Source organism: Maniola jurtina, chromosome 8, assembly GCF_905333055.1.
Source record: "Maniola jurtina chromosome 8, ilManJurt1.1, whole genome shotgun sequence".
Classification (NCBI taxonomy): domain Eukaryota; kingdom Metazoa; phylum Arthropoda; class Insecta; order Lepidoptera; family Nymphalidae; genus Maniola; species Maniola jurtina.
Window position 1 is genome coordinate 13,994,906 of NC_060036.1, and position 14,856 is coordinate 14,009,761.

At 36.9% G+C, this 14,856-nt stretch overlaps 1 protein-coding gene across 1 annotated transcript in view; it reads left to right on the forward strand.

Moving 5' to 3' along the window:
• LOC123867372 (angiotensin-converting enzyme) overlaps positions 1–14,856 on the forward strand; it is a 335,250-nt gene that overhangs the window by 268,917 nt on the left and 51,477 nt on the right. The window contains exon 10 of the mRNA XM_045909375.1: positions 14,473–14,613. Coding sequence (XP_045765331.1) covers positions 14,473–14,613 — 141 coding nt within the window. The remainder of the gene's footprint in view (positions 1–14,472; positions 14,614–14,856) is intronic.

The following is a 14,856-nucleotide window of genomic DNA, read 5'->3' on the forward strand; positions in this document are numbered from 1 at the left end:
GACACTTGTAGGTAGCTGTATTTTAATTTATTGATACTTGTTGCACATCGAAAGATTGACCGCTATGGCCGAAATTTGGTACAAAGGCATACCTCATCCATTTCTAAAGTTTTCACGCATCGGAATAAGTAGGTATGACACATTGCAATACCAGCGTCCCTAAGTAATTAAAACTTCATTCAAGTACCTACCTGTATGCCTGCTGTAGATTATCTCCACAGATACTGTTATACAATTTGCCAACCGACATTGTCATAGTAACTTGTACCAGTTTTTTTTTACCTTGAATCATAGTAATATTGACTATGGTATAAACTATAAAGTATTGATAACCTTCTCTATAAACTTAACTGTTTATTTATTAAGTACTAGCTGATGCCCGCAGCTTCGCCCGCGTGGATTGGTCAGATCCCCTGCAGCATCAGGATTGAGGAGTTGGACTCCAAATTTTTTATGAAACAATGTCGCAAAGTTCCTCTATCGATTAAAAAAGAAATGACGCAAATCGGTTCAGAAATCTCGGAGATTTCGGTGTACATAGGTAGAAAAACACAACTCCCTTTTTAAAAGTCGGTTAAAAAAGTAGCCTATTTTACGCCCTGGTCAATCCTCTACTTGCCTGTGAAAGTCCCGTCAAAATCGGTTCAGCCGTTCCAAAGATTAGCCTTTTCAAACAGACAGACAGACAGACAGACAGACAGACAGACAGACAAAAATTTTAAAAACGTGTGATTCAGTTATGGTATCGTTCAAATAACCATATGAGCTTAATATGAGGTAGTTATTTCGAAATTACAGACAGACACTCCAATTTTATTTATTAGTATAGATAACAGATCGAGTTATTGTCAGTTTTAAATGTCAATGTTTAGTAATAATTAATGTTTTTTTTTAATACTCTTTATTTTAAGGAGTTTTTTTCAAATATAGCCTATGTCACCCGGACTTTTACAAAGAATCAATTGACATCTCATTCATCAAAATCGGTCCAGTAGTTTAGGCGCTACGGTGGAACACACAGAATCTGGATACAAATAAACTTAACTGTTTATTTATTAAGTATAACAGATCGAGTTATTGTCAGTTTTAAATGTCAATGTTTAGTAATAATTAATGTTTTTTTTTTAATACTCTTTATTTTAAGGAGTTTTTTTTAAATATTATGTCACCCGGACCTTTACAAAGAATCAATTGACACTTCATTCATCAAAATCGGCCCAGTAGTATAGGCACTACGGTGGAACACACAGAATCTGGATACAAACATACATACATAGACTTCTAAAATCATAACCCTTCCTTTTGGCTTTGCCGCAGTCGGCAAAATTGGTAGGATTAGCAAGATTAATGCTAAGTTCGTACATGTCGTAGGTTCATGGAATCTGAACTTACAATGGTTTATCTATACCAATAAGTCAAGGATAACAGTAGGCACGCCTTCGTGAAATGTCTCCGGTGTCACAGGGGGCTCGATCTGGTTCAATCTCATGGGACCAAATCATGAGGCGCCATTTTTGGTCGTACCTAATCCGAATCATAAATTAACAGATAAGTACAAGTTAATTGCAAGTACTTTTGGATCGTCAAAAGCATCTACCACTGCTTCGGAATGCCTTTCCTACCGAGAAGAACCAGCAAGAAACTCGGCGGTTGCTCTATTATGCACAAAAATAAATAAAAATCTGTTGCACACGTAGGTCGTAGAGCCCTTTCATATTATGATACCCCACTTGGTATAGTTATCTTACTTTGAAAATTCAAACAAATTTTAATTATTTTTTTCTGTGATGTAACCACAAATTCATAGATTTCAGATTTATTCCTTTACTTGTGCTATAAGACCTACCTACCTGCCAAATTTCATGATTCTAGGTCAACAGGTAGGTTTGTTTGTCAGGTTGTCTTGTCAGACACAACGGACGGACGGACGGACAGGCAGACAGACAGACAGACAGACAACAAAGTGATCCTATAAGGGTTCCGTTTTCCCTTTTGAGGTACGGAACCCTAAAAAGAGTACCAAACCTATTGCGATGCTTCGTTTACGAGATTTTATAACACGGTAAAATATCACCTACCGTTTTTGGCGAGCAGTCGTTATGGTGCGGCTTATATGGATGCCATCTTTTTTCCATCTAAATGCGTCTTTTATGTGCACAAAAACTGCTATTTTGCGAGATATTCCAGACATCTTGCATAGTAGTAAGTATTACGATATCTCACGTATTATATAACACAGCATTCATCGAACTAAATTAGTAGATATCTATAAAAACACTGAAATTAACAGTTAACAAAATGACAGTTATTTGAAATAGAATAGATTTTTATTCAAATAAACTTTTACAAGTGCTTTTGCATCGTCAAAACCATTAGTTCGGAATGCAGTTACTACCGAGAAGAACCATCAAGAAACTAGGCGGTTGCTCTTTTCAACTATTCAATTTACAGCAATATACCAAAGCATATAACCAATTGCATCCCCGCGCATTGCTGGAGCGAGTCAAATCCATGCTTTTTATCATGTACATAATCTTCGATTGTATAATATGCTTTTTCCAGGTGCAAGTATGCACCTGGAAAAAGCATATTAATACATTTTTTAAACTTTTGTAAAAGCAAATCTAAAACTGACTGTGGAATTTTACTATAAAACATTACACTCATTCCCACAAAAATGACTTTCCCACTTTCCTGAGGCGGGGCGTAGGAGTTGCGAAAGAAAATAAAAACCGGCCAAATGCGAGTCAGACTCGCGCACTGAGGGTTCCGTACTCGGGTATTTTTCCAACATTTTGCATGATAAATCAAAAACTATCATTTACCTATTACCTAAAAAAAAAACTGTTTTAGAATGTACAGGTAAAGCCCTTTCATATGATACCCCACTTGGTATAGTTATCTTACTTTAAAAATTCAAACACGCTTTAATTTTTTTTTTAATGATGTAACCACAAATACGCGGTTTTCCGATTTACTTCTGTATTTGTGCTATAAGACCGACCTACCTGCCAAATTTCATGATTCTAGGTCAACGGGAAGTACCCTATAGGTTTTTTGACAGACACGACGGACAGACAGACAACGAAGTGATTCTATAAGGGTTCCGTTTTTCCTTTTGAAGTACGGAACCCTAAAAACCGCAATTGGCCAGCGTGGTGCTAAGCCCTTCTCATTCTGAAATTATACCCATGCTCAGTAGTTGTGGGTAGATGAGGGTGATGATGAACTTACATATCAAATAACGCATAATACTTGTACATCGATGCATAAAATGTTTACGGCGGCAGCGCCTAATAATTCCTCATGAAAATGTATCAAATGTCTTTCAATCACGCACGTTCACGGCTCATTACCGAGTATAACTGACTGTTGCTTCACTTATTTATGTGTGTTTGTGTATTTACCGCGAGCCAGACGTGCGGGTTTGACCCAATGACTTCATACTGACTAGTGTAACTAATAGTTGTTATGTAATGAATTTACCCGCGAAAAGGGATGATGTCTACATCAAAAATAAATTCTTTCTTACTCATTAAAGTGTCATGATAGCACAAGTAAAGCAAAAATCCGAAAACCGTGAATTTGTGGTTACATCACAAAAAAAATTAAATGTGTTCACAAAAAATCATCAATTTTCAAAGTTTGATAACTATACCAAGTGGGATATCATATGAAAGGGCTTTACATATACATTCTAAAACAGATTTTTATTTATTTTTATGCTTAACAGTTTTTGATTTATCGTGCAAAATGTCGAAAAAATACCCGAGTATAGAACCCTCGGTGCGCGAGTCTGACCCGCACTTGCCGGCTCTACTCAGCAGAATCTTCTTTCGTGGAATAGACATGATCCATACTAATATTATAAATGCGAAAGTGTGTCTGTCTGTCTGTCTGCTACCTTTTCACGGCCCAACAGTTTAACCGATTTTGACGAAATTTGGTACAGAGTTAGCTTATATACCGGGGATGGACATAGGCTACTTTTAATCCCGGAAAATCAAAGATGATCAAATCCACATGATTGATTCCTAAATACCCATCCGTTCAACCAATTTACATGAAAGAAACCAAGGTAGCTTGCGTCCCTGCAATTGACATAGGCAACTTTTTATCCCGGAAAATCAAATAGTTCCTACGGGATCTTTAGAAACCAAAATCCACGCGGACAAAGTGGCGGGCAGCCTCTAGTATTATCATAAGTGACACACGCTGTCCTATATGAAATAAATAAATTCACACATTCTGTTTTAGATTTCCATATTTTCACAAGATAGATTAAACTATATTTTTTATTTCGTAAAAGCGTCTAAGTTATTCAAATATTCACTGAATAAATTACATCGCCAACTACAAGCCGTATTGTAGGAAAACCCTCATCCGTAGTGCGCACGTGACCTAATTTCCTAGCCACTTACATTTTGATGATAGAGAAATATTGTGACAACCCTTATCCCGTTTATTCATTGTCCCGAACAAGTAGGCATCCCGCTGGGAACAATTTCAAATTATTCTATCCCCTTCTGTTTATATTGGACGAAAGCTCAGTAGTACTTATACTTAGTGGTGAAGACGTCGGCCTCCTATTCGGAAGAATAGAATAAAATCACACTATATATAATATTACAAAGGCGAAAGTTTGTGTGTATGTGTGTGTGTGTGTGTTGTGTGTGTGTGTGTATGTTTGTTACTCCTTCATGCAAAAACTACTAGACGGATTTGGAATGTAGATAGCTAATATCCTGGATTACCACATAGGCTACTCTTTATCCCGGAAAATCAAAGAGTTCCCACGGGATTTCGAAAAACCTAAATCCACGTGGGCGAAGTCGCGGGCGTCGGCTAGTAGCAAAATATATTTTTATTCAACTAACTTTTACAATGCTTTTCGTCAAATCGTCAAAATAATTATTTAGACGTCCGCGTCGTCGGTCTCCTATTCGGAAGAATAGAATAGAATATATTTTTAACCCCCGACCCAAAAAGAGGGGTGTTATAAGTTTGACGTGTGTATCTGTTTATCTGTGTATCTGTCTGTGGCATCGTAGCGCCTAAACGAATGAACCGATTTTAATTTAGTTTTTTTTTGTTTGAAAGGTAGCTTGATCGAGAGTGTTTTTAGCTATAATCAAAGAAAATCAGTTCAGCCGTTAGAAAGTTATCAGCTATTTTCTAGTTACTGTAACCTCCACTTGTCGGGGGTGTTATAAATTTTTAATTTACACTTGTTATTCAAGTAAACTTTTACAAGTGCTTTTGAATCATCAAAATAATTTATCATTGGTTTGGAATTCCGTTCCTACCGAGAAGAACCAGCAAGAAACTCGGCGGTTGCTCTTTTCAAGTGTTCAATTTACAATAATATGCAGCCCCGCGCATTGCTGGAGTCAAATCCATGCTTTGGAGGTCGGGGGTTCTAACTTTTTGGATTTAGCAATTATTATATTATCACTTACTTCAACGAAAAGGAAAACGTCGCGAGGAAACCTGTATGCCTAAGAGTTCTCCATAGTGTTCGCAAAGGTGTGTGAAGTCTGCCAATACACACTTAGCCAGCGTGAAAGTGAGCTTTTACGAGATGCTATATGGACATAAAGTGTGTTAAGAGGAGTCTCTCCGTCACTCGCTCCATACAAATGTAGTTCCAATTTCATTCGAATATTAAGGCATCCAAAGTCCATGAAATTTTGCAGACATATTATAGAAACTAATATCTATGCCTGTGGTTTTACAGATTTCTGTTTAAATATTCGGTTTCAAAGTTACGCGGTCTTAAAAATTCACATACAAATCTTGGAGCCCCGGTAATTTTAAAACTACATTTTTTAGAAAAATCTAAAACACCACAGGCACAGATATTAGTTTCTAAAATATGTCTGCAAAATTTCATGGACTTTGGTTGCTTAATATTCAAATGAAATTGGAACTACGATTGTATGGAGTAAGTGACGGAGAGAGCCCTGTTAAGTGAATAAAAATAACATTGCGAAGGCGATGTAAAGTGAGCATACATACTTACAACTTTTTATTTTGAGACAGTTTTGTAATAAAAAAATTGCATCTTAAGGCCGCGTAGGTAGGTAGGAGACATCTTTCGCAATTTGGGGCACAAGTCGATTTTCGCCGACCTTAGCCTTAAAACTATTTCGTTTTAATTTATCTCAAAAATTCTCGTTAAGAAATCCTCTGCTGGCGCTCTTGCGCGTAAATTGTTTAGCTATGACGTTACGGATCCGACTCGACCGTAATTATACGTTAGTTATATCTATAATCCATATGTTGGTTATGTTACAGGCTATGTAGCATTACATGTAAAGATGAGTCAGTAAAGAATAGGGAGAAATCTGAACCATGGCTACGCTTTGAAAACATAGTAATTAATGTGGAGTTCGTTACACAAAATAAATGGATAATAAAAAAATTGTGATTTTTTATTACATATAATTTTATTTGTATTACATTATTTTTATTTATTAATTGTAATTAATAAATAAAAATTAGAGTAAAAATTAAAAAAATATCGTTAACTATGAAGCAGCTCCAAATCTCAGTGGTCAGTAACAGCCGATATAATTATGTAACCGCACTTACTTTTATTACCCGTTTACGCGCTATTATGGCACTACCGATCACCGTATTACGACTCGTCAGCTTAACTGGTGCTTTGCTAACCAGCGGGAAATTATCCGTATGGTCCAAGACGAAACTATGGACCTCATAAGGTTGCCAAAAGTAACTAATTATTATTATGGTAAGAGATTAAGTAGCTTCTTAGTACCTAAGATTTATGCAATAGTGTAGAATGGACAAAAGGTCAGCGAAGGAGTCCTTAAGAAGAAACTAAAAGAAGTTTTTATCAAGGATAAGGACTCCTTCGCCGACTGATTATAGACAATTTAATCTGTAAAATATTTGGCGAGATATAATAAATAAATTTAAAAAAAGTTAGAGTCCCTCAGCGGGTGATGGAGGGAGCCATGCTTGAAGTTTTTCTACATAATCAAATCAGAAATAAGGAGATCCGTAGAAGAACCGATATATCCCACATTTAGTTTGAAGAGTCGATAGACGTTTGAGTCCCAAAATGCAGGAATGATAATCTTGCATCAGAAAGCACAGCCTTGGCAGACTCTCCACTAGATGGAGTTCTTCTTCTCCTCCTTTTGGCGCCTCTTGATCCCTAAATTGATAGGAAGCATGGATTTGCTGCTAAAGTGGTAACTAGCCACGGCCGAACCCACGCACTGGACCAAACTATAGGCCAATTCAGAAGATCTCTGCCAGGGATTGAATCTGGGACCGCCCACAGTGAACACTTCTCCGTCAGCGAGGTCATCGAAAACTTATCCTTAGAATAATAATAATTATCCTTGACATGGAAAATAATTTTATTATGTTTGAATAAATTTTCTAATGTCTTGTGTCTTTTATGCCTAATTTTTGATTATGAAACTTGTAAGCAATAACACATAATGCAAATCTCACAGATTATAGCTAAAAATTAGTTTTCCTCTTAATTTTACTCAATTTTTACATCCATACAATTGCAAAAAACATTGAGATAACTACCAATTTTCCCTGATTTGAAATTTTTTCATTTAAAACAAGTTTCAAAGAGATCTATATAATTCTGAAAGGTCCTACAAGGTCGACCAAACCTGCGCAGGATTGTTTAAACCTGTGATTTGCTCCCTTCCAACGGTTGTAGACAATTTAATGTAATATTAGTGTAATATGTATAGTAGTATTAGTAGTACACGATAAGGACAAGCGTACACTGAAGAATTGTAGCTATTAAACAAGTAATAAAGAATCTATAGTGTTATTGTTACTGTGTGTGTCTGGTGGAAGGCTTCGGCCGTGGCTAGTGGCCCTACCGGCAAAGCCGTGCCGCCAAGCGATTAAGCGCTCCGGTACGATGCCGTGTAGAAATTTTAGATGGGTTTAATGAAAGCTGCCATACCCCTTCCAGGTTAGCCCGCTTCCATCTTAGACTGTATCATCAGTCATCACTTACCACCAGGTGAGATTGCAGTCAAGGGCTAACTTGTATCTGGATAAAAAAAAATACTACTAGCTAACGCTGCGTCTTCATACTACTCGTAGGTCTAGATTTTTAAAGATCCCATGTGAACTCTTTCATTTGATAAATAGTAGCCTATATAACTCTCCAACTATACTTACCATACATAAATTGCCCAAACCCCGTCTTTACAGTTTATGTGGACATTAACTCTGTTCATCGTTGGCAAATCAAAAAGTAACTTTTTAGGTAAGAACATTTTGCTCGAATTTTTCTAGGTCGTCCAGTTTCCTTACTAAGCTCGTAATATAATTTGCCAATTACAGGGTTTTATGAAATAGTTACGAGTAAAAAGGTATAAATTATCGATCACTAGCTCATGCCCGCCGCTTCGTCTATGACTACACAAACAAACCCCTAATTTACTCCTCAGGGGATGGATTTTCAAAAATCCTTTCTTAAAAACTCCCGTACATACACCCTGAAAACATTATACTCCTTTTTTGGGAAGTGGTCCTTTTTTGGACAGGTTTTTGGCCATAATCTACCACGCTTGTAGCCAAATAGCAATACCATACCTACGAAGTACTTTGTTTGGTTAGGATTTGGAATAGGTATTCTTCCGCAATCCGGGTATCTTTAAAACAAGAGTTACTTTTCACATCTTCTAGCTAAATGCGTCCCATCTTAGGCCACATTTTCCATCAGGTGTGATTGGGGCCAAGCGCTTGCCTATAGTGATTAGTAGTACTTTTTTTCCAATAGCTATCGATCTTGCAGTATGCTCTGTATGTTTTTACGCGTGGTTCATAACTCCTTGTTTATCATCGTTACCACACTGACGTAGTAACGGTCGGCTTGTACGCATAACGGTATTTTACGTGCGGTCACAGTTATAGCGAGTGGTATAGCGATAGCGATTGTAATTATCAAAGCTTAGAGAAATTTAGCTCGGTTTTAGTTTTGAATAAAGATAACTAAAGATTGCGTAGATCATTAGAGAGACGTAGTAGATTTTAGGTGTGTTTATTAAATTATCTTTCATTAGCTGATGCCCGCGACTTCTTTCGCGTCGATGAAGATTTTTTAAAAATCTCGTGGGAACTCTTTGATTTTCCGAGATAAAAGTAGCCTATGTTGTAATCCAAGGTATAATCTATCTCCAATCTAAATTGCAGCCCAATCCGTCCATTAGTTTTTACGTGAAGGAGTAACAAACACACGCACACACACACACACACTCACACACACACACTCACACACACACACATATATACACACAAATTTTCGTCTTTATAATATTAACGTGATTAGTGTGAAGTGTGATTAGTGTGATATTGTGATATTCTTATGTAGGGAGGAATAACGTTAGCGATCATAAATACTAAAAATGAGCACAAAATTAGCTTAGCTCAAATCAAATTTTTTATTGCGAATATGGGTAAACAGTGGCGATGTTATAAAAACAAAAAGGGTACGGCCAAATTCTGCTCATAAGCATGCAAAGCTATATAAGCTCGGGTAAGAGTTTTTAAGTAAGTAACACTATCGATTTCAGTGTATCAATTAATTCAATTACATTAATTTTAATACATTAAATCGTATGATTATCCAATGCTTATATTCGTAATAATCTGAATATATAAAAGTATAGTCCAAGCGGACAAAGTCGCGGCCATAAGTTAGTAAGAAATAAAACTTTTTTCGTAAAAGCTGAGTTGCCTTATTGTCTTAAGAGGGCTCTCTCCGTCACTCGTTTCAAACAATCGTAGGTAGTTCCAATTTCATTTGAATATTAAGCAACCAAAGTCCATGAAATTTTGCAGACATATTCTAGAAACTAATATCTATGTCTGTGGTTTTCCAGATTTCTGTTAAAATATTCGGTTTCAAAGTTACGCAGTCTTAAAAATTTTCATACAAATCTTTGAGCTCCTGTAATTTTAAAACTACATATTTTTAGAAAAATCTAAAACACCGCAGACACATTCTTCAGATTGCTTAATATTCAAATGAAATTGGAACTACGATTGTATGAAACGAGTGACGGAGAGAGCCCTGTTAATACAAACTCGTTTTCGTAGCTTGCCGTCAACACTACGGCCGCGCCTCAACAATTACATCACGGAGTTGCAAATTGCAATATAAACAAATTTACAATTCGAGCTGTTTTGTGAGTTGGGTAACAGATTCATTGATTGATGAACTGCACCGTCATGGATTCCTAGATGGCAGTGGACTGGAATTTCTTACCTAAATTCATTTTCACAATAATGATACTATATGATCCAAAGATCTAAGGTGATTTAGGTTATTAATAATGCTAAAGGTGCTGATTAATCATCTGAATTGCCTGGCGGTTAAGACATTCGCCTCCCATTCGAGAGGTCGGGGGTTCAATTCCGGGCAGGACATATAGGTACCTCTTATATCACTCGCTAACCAAACACAATTCTCCGCCTTCCTCACCCACAGATTCTCGTCACCCTTTTAATGTTATCGGTCCACCAGCGATTAGCTTACTCAGTGATCTACTAAACAAAAGCCACCAATTTCATTTGACAATATTAGTTGGTCGTACAATGCTGCTTCACTGAGCGATATAAAATTATATTTGGTAGCAAAACTCCAATGGATCACACTAATATTATAAAAGCGAAAGTTTGTATGTGTGTGTGTGTGTGTGTATGTTTGTTACTCCTTCACGCAAAAACCACTGGACGGATTTGGCTGAAATTCGGAATGGAGATAGATAGTATCCTGGATTAGCACATAGGCTACTTTTTATCCCGGAAAATCAAAGAGTTCCCACGGGATTTCGAAAAACCTAAATCCACGCGGACGAAGTCGCGGGCGTCAGCTAGTTAAAAATAAATGTCAAATGAGCCTGATCACTTTCATTCGGAGATGATCATTAAGTGAATCACCGCGTGGAAGAAATACTTAGTGTACTCTTGCCGGTACACAGTCTCCAATCTGTTCCTCGATTCTGAAAAAAGACTAATGCTCAATAAGTAATGGCTTGAGATGATTTATTAATAAACTAGCTGATGCCCGTAGCTTCGCCCGCGTGGATTGGTCAGATCCCCTGCAGCATCAGGATTGAGGAGTTGGACTCCAAATTTTTTATGAAACAATGTCGCAAAGTTCCTCTATCGATTAAAAAAGAAATGACGCAAATCGGTTCAGAAATCTCGGAGATTTCGGTGTACATAGGTAGAAAAACACAACTCCCTTTTTGAAAGTCGGTTAAAAAAGTAGCCTATTTTACGCCCTGGTCAATCCTCTACTTGCCTGTGAAAGTCCCGTCAAAATCGGTTCAGCCGTTCCAAAGATTAGCCTTTTCAAACAGACAGACAGACAGACAGACAGACAGACAGACAGACAGACAGACAGACAGACAGACAGACAGACAGACAAAAATTTTAAAAACGTGTGATTCAGTTATGGTATCGTTCAAATAACCATATGAGCTTAATATGAGGTAGTTATTTCGAAATTACAGACAGACACTCCAATTTTATTTATTAGTATAGATTAATTCTGCCGTCCTTAAGCTAAAGTGTCGTTAACTACCAAAACCAAGTTTCGAGATATGATCAAAAAAGCGCGAATTTATAAAGAAATGATGCCATTTGATAACTAATAAACGTATACAAAACTTGAAACTATAGAAATGTAGAGCAAACAGAGCCCTTTCGAATAGCTGTATTTTTAAGTTTCTAGAGTAAATAATAATTATAGCAGGAGGAATTTGGCTTTTTAGTCTAGCATTTTTTCTAACAACGGCTTATATTTACATAACTTAAATGTCGTTAGATTACCCTTTAAGACGTTTATGGCTTGGATTGCATTTACTTTTTTTATCTTTTTACGGAACTTAAAAAAATTATATAATTTCTAAAGTAAAATGACTCTAAAAGACTTTAACGACATTATACGTTAGGTTATGATCCTAAAAACTATCAATAACAAAACACTTAATTGCGGCTCTTGTAATTTAAACACATTTTAGTCTAGAAGAATAGAAATGATTTGTTTACAGTAACGTTTTTTGGGGAGACTTGCTAAACTAAAATGTGGCTTATTACAAAAGATCGCACCGTAGCGACGTTTTAGGTTAGCATTGTTTATGAATATTTGAGGTTTTCCAATGAAAGTAACGGTAACTACGACAATTTGAAAGAGCATCAGTCCGAAAGTGCCCATGCTCGTCTAGAATCTCCGTTATGTACCGATGAGCAGTCAGTGATCCCTGTTCACGAGGTCCTCCAGTCCGGGAAATACACACAAGTTTAATTTTTCCGTCGATTGACATGCCACCCCAGAACATGCTCGATCCTCCGCCATATTCTACTCTTTCTTCTATGTAAGCCTGAGCAAATCGTTCGCCTTGTCTTCTGTACACTCTCTTTCGCCCGTCATAACAAAATAAAGATACTCTTGTCTCATCTGAGAAGAGTCCAGCCCTCCATTGGTCGAGGGTTCAGTTGACATGCTCACGGGCAAATTGCAACCTTTCCCTGCGATGCTGTGCAGTTAATTTCCGACCCCTAGTGGGTACGCGGACCGCAATTTTCTTCTCTCGCAACCTTCTTCTAATCGTAGACGTGCTCAATATAGCTCTGCGAACTTCTCGGAACTGCCGTTGCAGCTCAACGACATTAAGGAATCGATTGCGCGAAGAAGATATCACAATGAAGCGGTCGTCTCTTTCGAATGTGCAGCATCGTTGACCTGATCCATGCCTCCGGATGTAGCCCCCAGTCTCTTGAAACCGTTGGAATACCCGCTGCACTGAAAAACGACTCAAATTAAGTTGCCGTGCCACATCACATTGTCGCATCCCTGATCGCAGTAGTGCAACCACTTGAGCGGCTTCTTCAGCAGTAGTGTCCATCTTCAGGGTTAGTTTTCTTGCGGTTAGAGTTAACTTGTGTCCTCTTCAACGTTTGGATGGTGAATGACCTTATTTTTTACTTATACTGGCCATTTTATAGCCCATGAAGTTCAAACAAGTCGTGGTCCTCATTATAGAATGAGGATTATTGCAACATTTTCTTTGACGTACCGTATTCAGAAGGTTTATAACGTTTATGAAATGTAACTATTGTTTGATAAAAAGGTCGTTAAACGTTCTTTGCATTGATATCAATACTGTTTGGGTTAGATGTACGGGCTTGGTAATATTACAGGTTAAAGCCTCATTTTCAAATAGGTGCGATTTTTGTGACGCCGAGTGTAGTTTAGCATTATGAAATCGTAGTTTGTTTGCTTGCTGAAAAGCTACTTCATTTTATACACATAGAAAAAACAATTTTAAAACATGAAATGTTTTTGCAGTATTACAATAAATATTTGAAACAACAAAAAGACACGCCTCTTACGGCGAGTCTTTTCGTTGTTCCTGCAACTAGTAGCTAGTTCATTATTGATTTATTTTAATATTAACCATTAATATAAATATAAATAATGATTGTAGCGAAACGGAACACTAAATGGCTGCAACTATAAATAATTTCAAATGCATGTTTCGCGCTCTTATAAAAACAAATATTTACTTACTTCGATATTTGGTCCGCCATCGTGACAAAATTGGCGGGAAAACACTGAGCCCGTGCGCCACATCTACTCCAGAAAGCTCTCGCAGACGCACTCAGGCGCACTAATGACTAAATTGATTCACAATAAAGTTACAACCTGGCGAGATGCGGGAATAGTTAGAGACATTTCAGTTATGTATTGCGGGATAGAGTCATTTCAGTCTAGGAAACAATATTTTTTTGCAAAATATAACTAAACTGTAACGCGTTTATGTGTGATTAAAGACATTTTAGTCTAGCATTTTCGTTTAAAGACATTTAAGCTATGGAATTTAAGAAAAAAACCTTGTAGCAATAAAAATTAACGCCGCTTAGAGACATTTTAGACTGGCAATGTCAGTTAAATACGTTTAAGTATTGTTATCATATAAACAGGTAATTACTTAACGACGTTCTTCATATTGCTATATCAAAAACTACAGCAGCTAGGAAAATACCGGTTAGATTGGTCGATAGAAAAAGAAATTCTGAGTAAGATAGTGTTAAAAAGTCAAATTTGACCAAATGTTGGTTAACGACGTTTTAGCTTGAGGAGGGCAGAATTATTATCTTAATTTTTTTTTCTTCCGTTACTGTAGTTTTCTGGCGTTTCTGTTATATTATTTCCCTTTTGTTTCTGTTATTTATTTTGTTGTTACTGTTATTTTATTTTTTGTTCTTTCTGTTATTTTTTCTGTGTTTCTGTTATCTTTTCAGTTGTTTTTGTTATTTTATTGTTTGTTGTTACTGTTATTTATTTTTTTGTTATTTCTGTTATTTTAGTTTTGTGAACATTTTCTAAAAATAGGGTAAAATGTGAAAATCAAATAAATGAGAGAGTTAAATTGATATGTTTGTCCCCAGATACTTCGTGAGCACCATCCTGCAATTCCAAATTCACCGCGCCCTGTGCGAGAGAACCGGCCAGTTCATCCCGGGCGACCCATCTCGCCCGCTGCACAAGTGCGACATCTACCGGAACCCGGAGGCTGGGAGGATATTGACGTGAGTCCCTTATTTCAGATAAAACCAGCCAAGTGCGAGTCAAACTCGCGCACCGTGGGTTCCGTACTCGGGTATTTTTTTCGACATTTTGCACGATAAATCAAAAAAATATTACGCATAAAAATAAATGAAAATCTGTTTTAGCATGTACAGGTAAAGCTCTTTCATATGATACCCTACTTGGTATAGTTATCCTACTTTGAAAATTGAAACACTTTTTAATTTTTTTTCTGTGATGTAATG